The sequence below is a fragment of the Colias croceus genome, chromosome 25 (genome assembly GCF_905220415.1).
Source record: "Colias croceus chromosome 25, ilColCroc2.1".
In the NCBI taxonomy this organism is placed as follows: domain Eukaryota; kingdom Metazoa; phylum Arthropoda; class Insecta; order Lepidoptera; family Pieridae; genus Colias; species Colias croceus.
This window is the reverse complement of record NC_059561.1, coordinates 44,638-62,980: the sequence shown is the minus strand read 5'-3', so window position 1 is coordinate 62,980 and position 18,343 is coordinate 44,638. Positions and strand designations below refer to the sequence as shown.

The window sequence follows — 18,343 nt, the reverse complement described above, 5'->3', positions numbered from 1 at the left end:
GCCCGCCGGCCGCCACTCTTTATTACAACGATATTGTAGACTAGACTTTAATTTCCCAAATAAAATCTCTTTGCATAAGACAACTCAGCAAGGACAATAAAACAAGCATTTTGACAATCAAGCGGTCGAGAGTCGCAACTCGCAACAAATTATTTTGATGTATTTTTAACTAAATTTTAGTGTTTTTCCTAGCATATATTAAAATTAATTGTGTAAAATGGCGTGTAAGAAACCGTTAGGTAAGTAGAAAGATAAATTAATCAAAATTTTTGTATTTTTAAAAATTGCACATCGCGATCGCGATCGGTACAACAGCGGTACAGTCAACAACAAAATAAATAGGTAGTTAACAGTTCAAATTGTCAGTACATATAACAATCCTCAGCCCTTCGTTAATCTTTTAAATATGTACAACACAAAACACTGTGTTTGTTTGTCTTTCTTTCACATCGCAACGGACGGATTTTATAATATTATGATTTTATGTGTTTGAAGATAGAAGGCTAATGGACATAGGCTTCTCTTTGTTGCGACGTAAAATCTCATTCATATATAGATGCGGATTTGAATCACTTCGAAATTGATAAATTCCCATTTATGGCACATGGGCAATCGTGAAGTTCCTTTCACCACACGAGCGAAGCCGCTGGCAACAGTTGGTTAGTAATATATCTAGTGGTAGGAAGTTAGTTGTTTTTTTCAACGATAGGTAAGGTTGGGTATCATTATTTCTAAATTAGGTAGCCCACACTTCTCCGCAGTATCTCTGAAGTATTGCATTGTACTATGACGTGTTGTCAGGGCCGGGGCCGGGCGCGTACCGGCTGCCGACGACGGTGGGGTTCGCGGAGCACGACCCGTCGCGCAACCGCAGCCCGATGTACTCGTTCGGGCTGAACGCCGGCTCGCGCTTCAGGCAGCTCGGCCCCGGGCCCGCCTACCGCATCGACCGCATCACGCGCGACGGCCTCGTCTCCTCGCCCGCCTGGAGCTTCGGAGCTAGGTACGGCTTAGCAGTCACAGTAGTGGAATCATTGATTGCTCTATTCTATGAAATGATAATAATCGAAAATCTATTCTTAAAGTTTTGATTGATATGTTATCGGTACTAACTAAAAAAGTAACAACTATTTTATGTTAATGTTTCATGTTAAATCTTATCTAATGATAAATAACAAAACAAGGTATTATCACAGTATTACAATATTATTTCCGTATTATTATGTTATTAAACATAAAGTTATGCGCGTCCAAGAATTCGTTCGAAATGTCTTTTTCAAATTTTCTCGCTCTCTCTTTTTCTGTTTTTAGCCTATATGTTATAATTATAATATGATGTCGTTCGAATGTAAATTTGGAGTTGGAATTAGTCCGTTTAATTCGATTACTGGGCGGTCAGGCTGGCGGGTCGCGCGGGCGGGCGCGTGCCGGGGCCCGGCGCGCACGCCCCCGAGCGCTGCCCGCCGACGCGCGAGCCGCGCGCGCCGCAGTACTCCATGGGCGCGCGGCTCGGCTTCGCGCCGCGGCGGGCCGGCCCGGCGCCCAACGCCTACGCGCTGCGGCTCGGGCCCGGCTCGCCCGCCTACACGATGGGCGCGCGCGTGGGCTTCGCGCTGAAGCCGCGCTCGCCGGGCCCGGCCGTGTACTTCCAGCGCGACGCGGACGCGTACCGCCCGCGCGCGCCCGTCTACTCGCTGGCCGCGCGCTCCGAGGGCGCCGGCAAGGGGCCCAGGACGCCCGGCCCCGCCGCCTACCCGCCCAACCTGTATAACACGAAGAAGGTAGACGTGTGACTCTTTTTTCCATTTTTTGTAAATCAATCGTTAACTGAACTTGATTCCTTTGTCTATTTTATCCTTCGTGCATTAAATTGCACAAACATTTTTACACGTAGGTAATTAAACCTTGTGTTTTCTAAGCCAACAATTAAGTTAACTAGATTCTATTATCATATCACCCAATTTGCAACACGTCTATCGGCCGCCTGTAACGAGCATGATTTTAAGAACTTTTAAAATATCGCATAGATGATGGTGCACTTATGTATAACGCATATAGAGCGCTTAAAGTAGAGCAAGAAAACAACTTTAATTCCTTATATAATTTACATATTAAACTTAATTGTATATTGCAGAATCCGTACGCCTACTCGTTCGGCACGAAGCACGGAGACTACGCGCCACCAATGATCATCAAGGAAGACACTATGGATTGTCTATGACCGACGCTCAGACCGAATTAACAATTCGAAGATAACGTCTTGGTTACATTTAAAAGACAACTCAAAAACATCAGCAATTATTTTGAGTTGAAATGGTTTTCCTGACGTTTAATGTGAAAAAAATAGTAAAAATGAACAGAAAATGTAATTGTTTGTGATGACTTTTGGATTTGAAATGTTTTTTTTTTTCGAATCCGCACCGTTACTGTTCCATTTTTGATGTACGTTGTAATGTTTATTAATAAAACATTGTTAAAGTTGTATTAATTGTTTAATTCCTATACCCAGAGGCGCAGAGAAGACAGGTATCTAAATATGTAATTATGACAGTGCAAGGAAAAGAGCACGTGGTCAAGCAGTTCTCACTATGAAATTATTTTGTACTAGCTTTCTACCCGCAAACATATGGACCAGTTTAATTATTGAAAAAATTGTTTTCTTCTTTGTAACTTTAGGCATACATCACGCACATACATACATACATAATTTAAATAACAACAACATTTAAATTGCACAATATATATTATTGTTATAACTCATATAACACGTAGAGAGATCAGTGGAAGTGTGTGAAGCTGGCGGGCTGCAGCGGAGTGTCCTCCGGCGTCTCGCTCTGCTCGTCCAGCGGCGGCGCTCCCCACTGAGATAACAGAAAGTTTACACTTTTGATGGATTAATATAGTAACAAATCACTCCATCATTTTCTGAATAAAAAATGATGTTTGAAATAAGCTCAAAAACAATCATTTTTATTCAGGTTGATTTCTTTTAGAACAGATTTTCAATGAACCATCATTTCGGAAGGCAATTTACATGAAAGAGTCACTATGAAAGTTGCTGGTTATGGTAATTAAATAATTTTATTATAGAGCACAAAATATGTGCTTATCATGATCCTAAAGAACGTTCCACGCTTTTTAATCTATAGGTACTTATAATAAATCTGTAGAGAGGCCAATTCTGTACAAGAAATATATTTAAAAAAAACTATGAAGGGGTGATAAGGGTCTGTCTGTATATTCGTTATAGAAACAAAAACTACACGACGGATTTTAACGAAATTTGGCACAATTTTATTATTCTTCATACTCCTGGGCAGGTTATAGTATACTTTTTATTACGCTACGATCAATATGAGCAGAGCAGTGATGATATTGAGAAAACGGGAGAAGTTACTCCATTTTTTAAGCTTCCGTCATAGAAATCATGTATGACACAAATGTTCTTAAATTATTATTATTATATAAAAATAAATTCCTAGACAGCATATGTCTATCTTTTAAAATTCACTCACAATAACACGTGAAACTTCAATAGTTTAGCAATTCGGAGCTTTCTGAATAAATTTGTCTACTCTTAGTGCTGATTTACACAGGGTCCGTTTACAACACTCACTCATCCCTAATTAAAAAAAAGTTAACATTATTACCAATTCAATAAAAAAAGAATCATGTAAATCGGTGTAGAAACACCAAAGCGTCTGGCGGAAATTACCGCCGACTAAAACTGTCTGGGAATATTAATATTTAATTTTTAATACAGTTTTTTAAAAAATATATAAAAATCAGCTCTCAGAATTAAAGAAAAGTGACCAATATTTTTATGTACCTACCTTTAGCACCTGGTACCTGTGAATTGGCCGTCGGCCCAAGCTAGCAGGTATGCATACCTTCAGAGTATACTCTAACACTACTCTGTACGATACTTTTCGTTACTCAGAAAATAAGAAAGGTCTGGCGGCCCTGGGCTCTTACTCTATATCGTATTCGTAGTGTCTGTGTGTAGTGTCGAGTTTGAAGTGTCGAGTTTGAAGTGTCGTGTATGAAGTGTCGAGTTTGAAGTGTCAGGTGTTATGTATCGTATTCATAGTGTCTGTGTGTAGTGTCGGGTATTAAGTGTCGAGTTTGAAGTGTCAGGTGTTGAGTATCGTATTCTTTGTGTCTGTGTGTAGTGTCGGGTATTAAGTGTCGAGTTTGAAATGTCGTGTATAAAGTGTCGATTTTGAAGTATCAGGTGTTATGTATCGTATTCGTAGTGTCTGTGTGTAGTGTCAGGTATTAAATGTCGAGTTTGAAGTGTCGTGTATGAAGTGTCGAGTTTAAAGTGTCAGGTGTTATGTATCGTATTTGTAGTGTCTGTGTGTAGTGTGTAGTGTCGTGTATGAAGTGTCAGTACCCCTAGTGTGAGTTTGATCGAGTACGAAACGTTACTATCGCGTTTGCGTCACAGCCGAATTAGTATGGGAAATCGAACAGCGCCCCTAGCGGACGTATGGGGAAGCTTTGATTCCCCATACAAATTTCGCTGTGACGCAGACGCGATAGTAACGTTTCGTACTCGATGAAAACTCACACTAGGCACACTGGTGTTGAGTATCGGTATCGTATTCGTTGTGTCTGTGTGTAGTGTCGGGTATTAAGTGTCGATTTTGAAGTATCAGGTGTTATGTATCGTATTCGTAGTGTCTGTGTGTAGATGTCGGGTATTAAGTGTCGAGTTTGAAGTGTCAGGTGTTGAGTATCGTATTCGTAGTGTCTGTGTGTAGTGTCGGGTATTAAGTGTCGAGTTTGAAGTGTCGTGTATGAAGTGTCGAGTTTGAAGTGTCAGGTGTAATGTAATGTATTCGTAGTGTCTGCGTGTAGTGTCGTGTATGTGTATGAAGAGCAGCGCGGCGTGCAGCAGGTTGGCCAGCGCCAGCAGCCGCAGCGCTGGCGCGAAGACATGTTACCTGTTCGGAGAGCGGGAACTGGCGCAGCGCGCGGTAGAGCAGCGCGGCGTGCAGCAGGTTGGCCAGCGCCAGCAGCCGCAGCGCTGTCGCGAAGACATGTTACCTGTTCGGAGAGCGGGAACTGGCGCAGCGCGCGGTAGAGCAGCGCGGCGTGCAGCAGGTTGGCCAGCGCCAGCAGCCGCAGCGCTGTCGCGAAGCCCAGTGCGTAAGACAGCACGCCGCCCACCACCGGACCTACGACATATAAAATCGGTTTGCGAATCACAAGGTTTTTTAATTTTATTTTTTGTTAACCATACTTTGTGATAAACCTAACTTATGTAGGTAATTTATTATAATGATTCATATATTACAACAATTGTATTAATAAATGATCACAAATATAAACAAGTGTAACAATAATCCGGCTCGAAGGACCAAAAAGAGGGATGTATGGGCTGCTGAGTTGATATGATATGATATTTCATTCTCCTTTATTTGATAAGTCGATAGATTGATGATTTGATAGGATGATGTAAAAATAGTTATTGCTTTTGATCACTTTATTCCGTTGTATACTTTAAACTAATGATGATATTATATGATTAATGATATTTGATTTGATTCGATAATGATAATAATTGATAGTTGATATAACGCATACACCCCGAGCGCTTTACACGAGCGAGCGCAGACTGATTCGTAAAGATGTTGTTTTTATGGTAATGTAATAGGATCGTGTAAATCGTTGACAATCGTGAACAACACAGAGTACTTTGTATATAATATGTATAGGAGCTACAATGAGCTACGTATAGAGCGAGGGCGCGGTTACCGAGGGCGAGCGCGGCGCTGGCGGCGGCCTGCAGCAGCGCGGCGCGGGCCGGCACGCGGCGCGCGGGGCAGCCCGCCAGCAGCGCCGGCACCAGCGCCGCGTCCAGCGCGCCCACGCCCGCGCCCACCGCGCCCTGCGCCGCCGCCAGCTCGCCCAGCGAGCGCGCCCCGGGCAGCAGCAGCGCGCCCAGCCCCGCCAGCAGCGCGCCGCCCAGCGCCGCGCGCTCGGGCGCCCGCGCGCCGGCCAGCAGCGTGGCCAGCAGGTAGCCCGCGCTGTCGGGCACGAACAGCGCGCCGGCGGCCCAGCGCGGCGGCCGGAAGCGGCGCATGGCCCACAGCGGCAGGCACGGCTCCAGCGCGGCCAGCAGCGCGGTGGCGGCCAGCACGGCGCCCGCGCCCGCGCCGCCCGCGCCGCGCCGCTCCGCCCAAACCTCGCGCGAGCTGCTGCGGTACGTGCCCGCCCCGTCCGACCCGCCCGACCCGCCCGACCCGCCCGACCCGCATACCTACGCGACATGTCGTTTAATAGATGAATTACAGAAGTAAATATATAGTTGTGGTCATATAATTAAGAACGATTTGAAGTACTAGAAATTTTTATTTAAATAATATCATACACAGAGATGTGCACCTTCTGAGAAGCAACTAGTTATGTCATAAAATAGCCACATTAATAGACCAACTAAGTGTAAGAATAAATAATAAAAGCGCCAACAATTTTTTTTCAAAAATCATTTATTTTACCAAAGCAACACATTCAAATAACAGTGGAGCTGGACAAATTATTAAGAACGATTAATTTATCTGCTCGGGAATTGTTTTGTATGACACTTTCATTTAAAAATTTACAATAATACGTAGCGCGAAAAATTTATAAAGCAAGTTAATACATTTTTAACTAAAAATAATATTTAATAGCATGCCCACGGCTTTTTATTACTGCTTTACACCGGCGAGGTATTGACTCTATAAATTTTTGACATTTTGCTACAGAAATAGAGTTCCATTCTTCTAAAAAAACGTCGTACAGCTCCATTAAAGTTCGACACTGTGTATTTGAAACCTTTTTCTTTACTTCGAACCACAGATTCTCTATTGGGTTTAGGTCAGATTGGGTTTAGGTTAGGTCAGCTGGCCAGTCCAAAACAGAAACTGACGGCGCTGTTAGAAATTCCTTTACAGTGTGTGCAGTGTGCTGGGTCATTGTCATGCTGGAATGTCCAAATAACCGGTAGAACTTCTTCAGCATAAGGTAGCAGGTTCTTTCGTTTCCAGTATATTTTTATATTGGAATTGATCCATGTTACCTTCTATCAACTTTACAGGTCCAACACCATGTCCAGAAAAGCACCCCCAAATTTTCACATTTCCACCACCTTGCTTTAATGTAACTTTCGTGTACTTAGGGTCGAATTCTGTATTTGGAGGACGTCGAAGATAACGTTTTCCGTCGGAACATACTTTGTTTATTTTCGTTTCGTCAGACAAAAGTACATTTTTCCAATTTCGCACAGTCCAGTGTTCATATTTTCTTGCAAATCTAAGCCGGGCTTGCCTGTGACAAAGATTCAACATGGGTACTTTTCTTGCTATCCGACAATGCAATTTTTCTTCTACCAAACGTCTTCGAATAGTGCGTGCTGAGATTGCTGAAGGGTTATTTTCCCCGAAATATTCTTTTATCAGCTCATTGGACCCCTTAACAGGATTTTGTTTCGCCATACGGACGATGTTTCGGTCATCTCGAGGAGTTGTTTTTCTCTGTCTAGGCATACGTGGGACATCCGAAGTTGTTTAATACGTATCAAAATGTCTTATGGCGTGGAAAACCATAGTTTTTGAACATTGCAGATGATCAGTTATATTTTTATAAGACTAATTCTTCCCGCGAAGAATTATTATAACTTCCCTAGGAGATTTATCAAAACTTTTATTTTTTTTAATAAGAAGTAACTAATCACTTTTAATCTTTTGCATCACATCGAGCAAAATAAAAATAATTACATGAAATTAGTTATGCATCTTAGTCTGAAAAAATCTTCCCTTTGTATCAGCGTTCTTAATTATATGACCACCACTGTAGTTTGAAAAACTAAATAAAACCGGCCAAGTGCGAGTCGGACTCGCGCACCGAGGGTTCCGTACAAACCTGCAAGGTTTAATATTAAAAAAAAATATACATATTATGTGATGTTACTAAAAATTTATGGTTTTCGTAATTTTTCCTTTATCTATGCTATAAGACGTTGCTTCGTACCAAATTTCAAGATTCTGAGTTCACGGTAAGCACCCTGTAGGTTTTGATTCCCTTGCAAGTGTCGAAAATTTGCGGCATAAACGGCTGTATCTTTTGATTACGTTGCCTTAGAAGTTTGATTTTTTCACAGCTTCAAGGGACAGTAGACCTGAGTAATTGATATAAATTTCAGCTTCATGCCTCCACGCGTTCCTGAGAAAAAGGGTCTTGACAGACGGACGGACGGACAACAAAGTGATCCTATAAGGGTTCCGTTTTTTCCTTTTGAGGTACGGAACCCTAAAAACACGCTTTTAAGATAGATACTTACAACTATAAAGTAGAAAATAATTCTTAATCTAGGAATCAAGCAATAACCAATACATATAGTATTTCAATCTATATTTATTTTTCATTTTTTAGTTAGATTAATTTCTCCATTATATCAATAATTATAAAAAAAATCACAATATAAAGTTAAGTGTTCCGTATCATACCGCATACGCCTTTAAACTCGTAGTAAAAGTCGAAAACGTAGCGGTTGTCACAACTCAATAATATTAATAGTCAATAATATGGAAACAAGTAATGATGAAAACGCAGATTCTTCTTAAAAGTTTTTAAAATTTGCAATAATTACTCAAAGCGCAAGTGGTATCAACCGTTTTTTTAACAACGTTTACATATAACTTTCAAGCATATATTCACATCATCATTATCATTACATACCTACGGCATACCTACTATGAAAAAAGGCGCTTCCCGCTGCCTTTCTGTCCCTATATACCTATATGCTTAGATTTTTAAAACTACAAACTTACAACTTTAGTCATTCAAAAATCAATAAAAAATAATGTGATGCCATTTTAATAAAAAAAAAAAACACTATATTATACATTTTTAAAATTACCTCGTTACATTCTGGTTTGTTCAAAAATAGGTACTGCATGCCTGAAATTCAAACACAATATTTAATTACAACGAATAATAATATCTAGGAGATACATCAATGATACCAAAATAGCTGCATATTTCGCACATCATACTAACTGAGCAAACATTTACCGATATTGACCACGAAGGCCACAGCAATGAGTTGGAAGGGCGCCGCTTCGCTCCACAGCTTGTAGGCCACGCCGCCGAACGGGTAGCCCACTAGGACACCTACGGGGAATCGCATTTTTTTGTTATTCTTTTTCTTCTATTACATTCATCTTTACACTAATGTTAAAAGTAAAAATCGTAGAACTTGAAATAACTCAGAATTTTAAAAAGTTAAATAATTGAGTGTACTTAATATGTTACTTGCAGTTACTATTTTCTTTAAAATGTGTAAAATTGATTACATTTAAATAAGTTTTGACAAACATTCAGTATAACAGGACACAGTAATTTTATTAAACACTAGCTTCCGCCCACGACTTTGTACGTGCATCCCCGTTTTTCCCCGTTCCCGCAAGAATTTCGGGAAATCCTTTCTTAGCGGATGCCTACGTCCAAACATCTACCTGCATGCCAAATTTCAGCCCGATCCGTCCAGTGGCTTGGGCTGTGCGTTGATAGATCACTATATCAGTCACCTTTGAGTATTATATACCTATATAGATTTATGACAATTTATATATGATAATAATTAAAAGTGTGTTCAGAGCTTTCAGGGATTTTTTTTATATGTATATATAACACTAAGTAATACGTACAATTGTTGTGCTCCGCTATTTAAACCTCAATCATCTGTATAAGTTATCCATATTCAGTGAAAAGTGTAATTATTCATAAATAAACATCGAAACTGCACAAAAATCATCGGGAACTAAGAAAAGATAAGTTTTCAACAATTGAATTTACTAATTAATAATTCCATAATTCAAAGCATTTCGATAACCAACAGCTGTTATTGACAGATGTCACATATTTGACAAGTGTCAAATACATACTGCCAACATAAGGAAAATATCGGGAGTTGCCATTCGAAAAAGATAAGGGATAATATAAAAGTCGGGTGACACGATATTGACCATAGACTAAAACTAAATTTTTTAAAATGAATAATGAAGCACTTTTTGACAAACTTAAAACCGAAATGCAAAACCAAACTAAAGAAGTCTTAAATAAAATGGATGAAAAACTAGCACCTTTCACACGAGAAATTGAAGAATTACGATTAGAAAATAAAATTTTAAAAGAAAAAATAGCGAATTTGGAGAAAAACAGCAGATCAAACAACATTATTATTTATGGTCTTAAAGAAACAGAATCATCCCAAACAGATCTTTTGGAAAAAGTAACCCAGAAACTTACTACCCATCTGAACATTACGGTTGAACCTAAAGATGTAAATAAGATTTATAGAATCGGAAAAAAAGATACTGTTGGAGGGAAAACTAGACCAATACTCATGGCATGTGTTAATGGTTGGTTGAAAAATACAATTATGAAGAATAAGAAGAAACTTGGTGATGTTTACGTATCGGAAGATTTTCCTAAAGAGGTCTTGCAAAAAAGAAGAGAACTACACGAAAGGGTCAAAGAAGAACGAGATAAAGGGAATTATGCGACTATTAACTACGATAAACTTATTATTAAAGATTATTCTACACAGACAAACAACCGGAAAAGGGATCTATCCATATCACCCACTACCCCAATCCAGCCAGAGAAAAACGTACCGACAAAAAATAAGAAAAACGCATTCACACTAATGAGAGGCCGATCCAACTCTACAACATCTCTAACTGGAAAAGTAGAACACAAAGCATAGCAAATACCTATCAGCCACCGGAACAATATAACACAAACCACAATAGAAGAACTTAAAAATACTTTCCCCAAGCCGGTTGGTCACCGTGGGGACAACGACCAACACCCTCACCCCTCAAAAATGAAGCGCAACCATCTGTTAAAAATCTGCACCTACAACGTAAGATCCTTAGCATCACAAGAACGATTAATTGAACTGCTGCATGCACTGAAAAGCGTAGACTTCGATATTATAGGACTGAGTGAAGTAAGGAGAATGGGCTGCAAAATCGAAGAATTACAGGAATACATACTCTGCTATACAGGAGAAACAAAGGGACTATATGGCGTAGGATTTTTAATCAAAAAGCATTATAAAAATTGCATAGTAAATTATAGTGGAATATCTGAAAGAGTAGCGGTATTACAACTTAATCTAAACAAACAACTTCTTACACTTGTTCAAGCATACGCACCTACCGAAAAAGCGAGCGAGGAAGAACTTGATAGATTCTACAACGATCTTAGGACGGCCCAGGAAATTGAAGGCAAAACCGTATTCGTTATGGGAGATTTCAACGCCCAAATAGGACAACCATCTAGTCATGAAAATTTTGTAATGGGTAAGTTTGGATATGGGAGACGGAATGCTAGAGGTGAAAGATTAATTCAATATGCTTGCGAACAAAAACTGTTTATAATGAACACATATTTTAAAAAGAGGCACAATAGGAGATGGACTTGGGTGTCGCCAGACCATAGAACGAGAAACGAAATTGATTTTATAATGTGTAATGAACCTAAAATTATAAATAATGTAGAAGTTCTGAATAAACTGTCCTATCCGTCAGACCATAGATTAGTACGAGCATCTCTTTCATTAAAAATACCGAAATTGAGCAGGAAAACTTTCAGATCGAAACATAAGTTACCTTCAACTGACCAAGAAAAAATGTTCTACATAAAGCTACTGAAACAAAATTTAGAAAATAATATAAATCTCAATCATGATACAAAAAACATACAATATTTCTACGACAAATTAGAAAACATAATCTCAACAAGCGTTATTAAAAAACCTACAACTAATAACAGAGACAATAAAACTCACATACTAAGCGAATCAACAATAAAACTACTAAACAGGCGAACAGAATTATTAAAAACTAAAAATAAAACAAAAGAAATTAAAGAGGAACTTAAAAAATTGTTTAAATTATCAAATAAAGAAATAGCAAGAGATTACAAAAACCATAGAAGCAAAATTATAGAGAAAAACTTAGACAAATACAGAAGCATCAAACGAGCTAACAAAGAACTTACTACACATAAAGACTGGATACTTAAACTAAACAAAAAGCAAGACACAACTAAAACACGTCAGGATATTATTAACTACGCAACTTCATTTTATAAAGAATTATATAAGAAACCAGAAATAATGATACAAAATACACAGAAAAAGTCCTTGAGTACGCAACATAAGGTAGATATTGTAAACGAATTTGTTAGTGAGGACGAAGTATTAAAACATATCAAAAAACTAAAATCTGACAAAAGTCCAGGCCCAGATAATATTACCAATGAAGCTTTAAAGATAGGTGCACCAGTACTCACTCCATATCTCGCACAACTTTATAACTTAGTACTTCAAACCGAAAATGTACCTAAACAATGGTACTGCTCAGAGATAGTTTTGCTCTACAAAAAAGGTGATCCATTAGATATTGCTAATTATAGACCTATTAGCCTTCTATCTAGTATTTATAAACTTTTCACATCCATACTTTTGAGTCGGTTAACACCACTAATAGATTCCCAACAACCAATTGAACAAGCAGGCTTTCGTTCAGCCTTTTCAACTATAGATCATATCCACACGTTAGACCAAGTACTAGAGAAATATAAAGAGTTCAATCACCCGCTTTATGTAGCTTTTGTTGACTACTCAAAAGCATTCGACTCCATTACTCACTGTTCAATTTGGAAAGCGCTCGAATCATGCAAAATAAGTACCACATATATAAACATTCTAAAGAACATCTACTCTCATAGTGTAAGCAGAATACGGTTAGAAAACAAAGGAGAAGAGATACAAATCGGACGAGGAGTTAGACAAGGCGACCCCTTATCGCCAAAGCTGTTCATCGCAGTATTGGAGGACGTCTTCCAGAGTATTGACTGGAAAAACAAAGGGCAGTGGATTTCAGGCCGATATCTTAGTCATCTAAGATTCGCAGATGACATAGTTCTATTTGCCAACTCAGCCAACGAACTAGAACAAATGTTACAACTGTTATCGAACTCCAGCCAGGAAGTAGGCCTACATATGAACCTTCAAAAAACTAAAATAATGACCAATTCTCGAACTAAATTAATACAAATATCCGGTAATAAAATCGAATATGTTAACAGCTACATATATCTAGGAAAGCTAGTATCATTTAACGAAAACTGTAATGAAGAAGAAGTTGATAGAAGAATTAATGGGACATGGAAAAAATTTTGGGCTCAAAAAGAAATTTTAAAAGGAGACTACCACATAGGATTGAAGAGAATAGTGATGGATACTTGTATTTTACCTAGTTTGACATACGGGAGCCAGACATGGACATATACAAAGAAAATTAAAAACAAAATTACCACATGCCAACGTTCAATGGAACGAAGTATATTAAAAATAAAAAAAATACAGAAGATTAGAAGCAAAGACATAAGAAATAAAACTAAACTAACAGATGCTCTCCGCCAAGCTCTACATCTCAAATGGCAATGGGCGGGTCACATATCGAGATATACAGATAACAGATGGACATTACTGACAACTAAATGGGCAGGACCAACAGGAAAAAGGAAAAAAGGTAAACCAAGAAAGCGATGGGCTGATGATTTAATAGAAACGGTGGGCAAAAACTGGATGAAAATTTCACAGGATAGGATTACATGGAAGAGGAGAGAGGAGGCTTTTACCCAATAAGGGGTCCGTGGAAATAAGAAAAAATTAAACTAACATTAGATACTAAAATAAATTAAGTTAAACTAACAACTAACAAAACATTTGAAATGTAAATTTTGATTTATTACACGGAATAAATGAGCTTTATTATTATTATTATTATATATAACACTAGTGGTCCGCCCCGGCTTCGCCCGTGGTACATATTTCGCAATAAAAGGTAGCCTAGGTATGTCCTTTCTCGGGTATCAAAATATCTCCATACCAAATTTCATGCAAATTGGTTCAGTAGCTTAGGCGTGATTGAGTAACAGACAGACAGACAGAGTTACTTTCGCATTTATAATATTAGTATGGATTATGCTGATAACGCGCACGCGTTAAGTATCATTATAAATACTGATAATGCACGTCAAGTAGCCTGCACAAACACTACTGAACTGAACAAAAATATTATTTGGGGGCGGTACTATCATTATGTTTAGAAGATTAACTTAAAATTCAGCAAAACTTTTATGATGAAAATGATGAAAATAATAAAAACAATACAATGGAGATAGTTCAAAAAATGATACTCCCGTACATTTGGAAAGTGTATCGTGTATCTACTAAGTACTAATAAAAGCGTGTTTACCGAGAGCGACGGCGCCGAGCAGCGCGGCGAGCTGCTTGGGCCGGCGCGCGCGGCTGACGAGCGCGAGGCCGGCCACGCCCGCCAGCGCCGCGCCCGCGCCCTGCGCGCCGCGCCCCGCGCCCGCGCACACCGCGCACCCCGCGCCCCCGCACCACAGCCCGCAGCACGCGAACACTGCGCCACACACACACACACATACTCACTGCTAAAGCTTGCGCATAAAACTTAATACGCAAACTTCCCACGCTACGCCACTTTTTGTCCAAGAAGTTTATTTGCTGGGCGCTATACTATGTTGAGACCTAGAACGATTAGCTCGAACACCATCTTACATAATATAATATCGTCCACGGCGATTCAACTTAGTTATAGAAACCTTTCGAAGGTTTATTCAGTATTTCAGTGTTCATATTAGACCGTCTACAGAAGCTGCTGTTGTAGTTCTTGTTGGATTTACAGTCTGATTATCTACATAAATCCTAAATCCCGACTAACTTTATTTCTGGATTTAACAAAAGCATTCGATACAGTTTCTATCCCCATCCTGTTACAAAATTTGAAGAAATCGAAGTGAGGGAATAGTGTTCATTGCGTTAAAAGTAATAATCATTGCAATGACGATCCATCTAATGCTCTTGGCGTACCACAAAGTAGTATTCTCGAACCCATTATTTTCCTAATATACATATACTATATACCTAAATTATCACAAATTATATTTGCGTACGCAATTACGCAGATAATAATATACTTGTTACTTCGAAAAGTGTATGCCGACGATGTCCAAATCTATATCCAGTCAACTCTTGCTGAGTTGCCGAACGCTATTCAAACGATGAATAATGACTTGAACTCTGTCGTTGAGTGGAGCAACCAGTTCGGATTGAAAGTTAATCCACTAAAAACACAAGTCATCATTGTTGGTAGCCCATTGCTAATCGCGAAGGTTGACTGGGTTTCGCTTCCTACAGTTCATTTGTGTGGCACTCAACTCCCCTACAGTAAAATCGTCAAGGATCTCGGCATATATATTGACCAAACATTGTCTTGGGATCCTCAATTAAAAGAAGTGAGCAGGAAGCTGTTTGCCTCCGCTGGGGCTTTGCGACGACTGCGTTATCTTCTACCCATTCCGACAAAGTTAGCGCTTGCTCATTCCCTTCTCCTATCCCACCTTGACTATGCTGATACATCCTACCTTGACCTTTCTGAAGCCCAGTTGGATAGGCTTGAAAGACCCCCAAACTTCTGCATCCGATTTATCTTTGGTTTGAGAAAATTTGATCACGTCTCCGACTTCCGTAAGAGGCTGAAATGGCTACCTATCCGACTGAGGCGAAACTCCCATATCCTTCATCTCCTGTACTGTGTGTTGTTTGATCCAAAAGCTCCAAGCTATCTTCGAGAGAAATTCAAATACTTGAGCTCGAGTAATCTACGCTCCTCTACTAACCTTTTACTACTGATTCCGGCTCACAAAACAAAGTTCTTTCACAATTCTTTTGCAGTTCGTGCGGTTCAATTATGGAACTCTCTCCCCGCAAATGTCAGAAGTGCTCAAAATTTGAACGCTTTTAAATTTTTATTAAAAAAATATTATTTATCTCTTGTATAATTTTGTGTAGCTGTCGTATTTACGTTTATTTTTATTTGTTTTATTCTATTTTTCTGATTCCTTCTTTTCTGCATAGTTACTAATGTATATCTTGTACATATGTATATTGTATAATATGTGCTATGGATATATATTTGTATGTGTATTTATGTATTTATTGTATGTATAATTATTTATTATAATTATTATCGCATTTATGTATTTATTTATATATTTTATGTATTTTATATTACTATTAGTACTTATGTTTTCTTTGTATAATATGTTTATTTTGTACATTTTTCAATAAGTTAGTATTGCCTTATTTTTGCTCACCCACATCATATTGTTATATTTCCTCTGATTCTTGGGTTGCCTGGTAGAGATCGCTACCTAGCGATAAGGCCGCCCTTTGCTGTTTCTGCAGTCTTGTCTTTGTTATATGTGTTTATGTATTTTTTTAATGCAATAAAGTATAATAAATAAATAAATAAATAAAGTGTGTGTTTTTAATCGTTTATGTTTGCTTGTTATTATAATGTCATCTGTGTATAGTATATTATGTGGTGTGCGACGTTACTTATCGCGGCGAGTGCGAGCAGCAGCGTGGCGAGGCGCAGGCAGCGCGCGGGCCCGAGCCGCTCGGTGGCCGCGGCCGCCGCCGGCGCCATCGCCAGCTGCACGCCCGCCTTCGCGCCCAGCACCGCGCCCACCACCAGCTGCGACGCGCCGATACCCGAGCCTGGCCGTTATATTCAGTTTCAACTGCGACTTTCAGCAGCAGCAAACAAATATGAAGTATAATTTTTTACAACGATTTTTCAAATTGATTTTCGTAAAAAATATCAGTAATCGCACGTACGACACTGTGTGGGCAGTGGGCACGAGGCGAGTACCTTCTTCGTCGGCGACGCGCTGCACGGTGGAGTTGAGCAGCTGCGCGAGCGGCGCCGCGCGCTCCGCCCACAGCGCCAGCGACTCGCCGCGCACCCAGTCCGGGATTATCGGCACTGCCGACACACCCCACACATTATATTATACGATCACTTTCATACAACTCGTTATTTTACAACAATTGAATATTTTCCAAAGAGGTGACAAGAAGCTTACAAGAAAATATACAAAAGATGGTTAGGATTAGTGATGCAACGAATACTACTTTTACGAATACGAATACGAATATCAAACCTACTATTCGGCGAATACGAATACGAATATTTCGCCTTGGTAATAAAAGATTTATTTATTTAATGAATGTTTACTCTTCTAATAATTAAAATTTACAATAGTCAAATTTTTATTTAAAAAACTAAATTCGTAAGTAGATTTTCTGGTTTTAGGCGATTTTTTTTTCAGTCTGGATGTTTCCAGCCGTTGAAAAAAGTCTTTAGTTCGTTCTTTTCTTAAGAAAAAAGAAAAAAGGATCAGCAGTCGGTTGTTGCGGTTAAGGGCCTCTACACACGTCATATTTTTACGCGCGATTTTTAAATCTGTATTAAATAGAGTTGCGTACAAAAATATTCGTTTTTAAATATTCTTATATTCGCCGAATACGAATATTCGGCAAATGTCTACTATTCGGCGAATACGAATATTCGTATTCGTATTCGTTGCATCACTAGTTAGGATATAATATTTAATCAATAGATTAATGAATTAGAAAGAATTTTTTCTTTTTTTTGCGCTATCCTTATTCTTCTCAGATTTCCTTTCCTACCAGGTTGCCTGGCAGAGATTGCTGTGTAGCAATAAGGCCGCCTATTGTGCAAAATTTTTGTACCTCATTAATTTGTACCACATTTCCTACAAAAAGAAAAGTCCCTAAAGAAAATTGATCTGTGAAACAGATGTATACAACACTAAGGGACATGGGACTTCACTTTTTTATGTCTCAGAAAGTTCTGGTTGAAATTCAATTAGTTAGCCCATTCACTATTGCAAAAATGTTACAAAATTAGAAGAAATTAAGAAAGTATTGTTGTCTTTTAAAAAAGGTAGGTAACATTTTTTCTAAATTTACTTAATTACTGAAAAACAATGGGCAACGGAAAAACGGAATATACTTAATTGTTTATGAAAGCACTGACCCAGCACAGTGAGCAGCACATTGTCGAGGAAGAAGGTAAAGTAGACGAGCAGGAAGGCGGCGTGCTCCGCGGCGGGCGCGCCGAGCCGCGCGTACTGCATGGCGCGCGCGGTCTCACTGCCGAGTGCCGAGTGCCGAGTGCCGCCCCATACGCTCGCCCGCGCGTGTGTAATCCGCCTTAACGCAATTTTCCGCCACGCACCCCTTCTCGAGATAGCTTTAAACGAGCGCGTCTGCGGCTAATCTTATCGCGACCACGTTTTCAATCATTTTATTACCATTTATTTTTCCTCTTCACTGAATAAGTTCGTGTAAAGCTTTCACCTGCTCGTGAAA

At 39.3% G+C, this 18,343-nt stretch overlaps 2 protein-coding genes across 2 annotated transcripts; one reads left to right on the top strand and one right to left on the bottom strand.

Moving 5' to 3' along the window:
• Positions 1-15: 15 nt before the first annotated feature.
• On the top strand, positions 16-2,484 carry LOC123703118 (outer dense fiber protein 3-like protein 2). Its single transcript, XM_045651004.1, has 4 exons — positions 16-239; positions 802-1,003; positions 1,400-1,781; positions 2,135-2,484. Exons 1-4 carry the CDS (start codon positions 218-220, stop codon positions 2,219-2,221), a joined length of 693 nt encoding a protein of 230 aa, XP_045506960.1. The 5' UTR covers positions 16-217; the 3' UTR covers positions 2,222-2,484.
• Positions 2,485-5,025: 2,541 nt separating this feature from the next.
• LOC123702999 (chromaffin granule amine transporter-like) lies at positions 5,026-18,108 on the bottom strand (the record flags this gene model as incomplete). Its single annotated transcript, XM_045650868.1, has 8 exons — positions 18,009-18,108; positions 16,818-16,931; positions 16,502-16,663; positions 14,328-14,501; positions 9,064-9,162; positions 8,909-8,949; positions 5,764-6,268; positions 5,026-5,183 (listed from the first exon to the last, which is right to left on the bottom strand). Coding segments are annotated over exons 1-8 (1,353 nt in total), but the record flags the coding sequence as incomplete, so codon positions are not given.
• Positions 18,109-18,343: the final 235 nt, after the last annotated feature.

Bases quoted from the DNA above. Each gene is read 5' to 3' on its own strand.
- LOC123703118 (XM_045651004.1), top strand. From the start codon at position 218: ATGGCGTGTAAGAAACCGTTAG. The intron at 1,004-1,399 runs GTACGGCTTAGC...CTGGGCGGTCAG, and splicing joins GCCTGGAGCTTCGGAGCTAG to GCTGGCGGGTCGCGCGGGCG. The intron at 1,782-2,134 runs GTAGACGTGTGA...TGTATATTGCAG, and splicing joins ACCTGTATAACACGAAGAAG to AATCCGTACGCCTACTCGTT.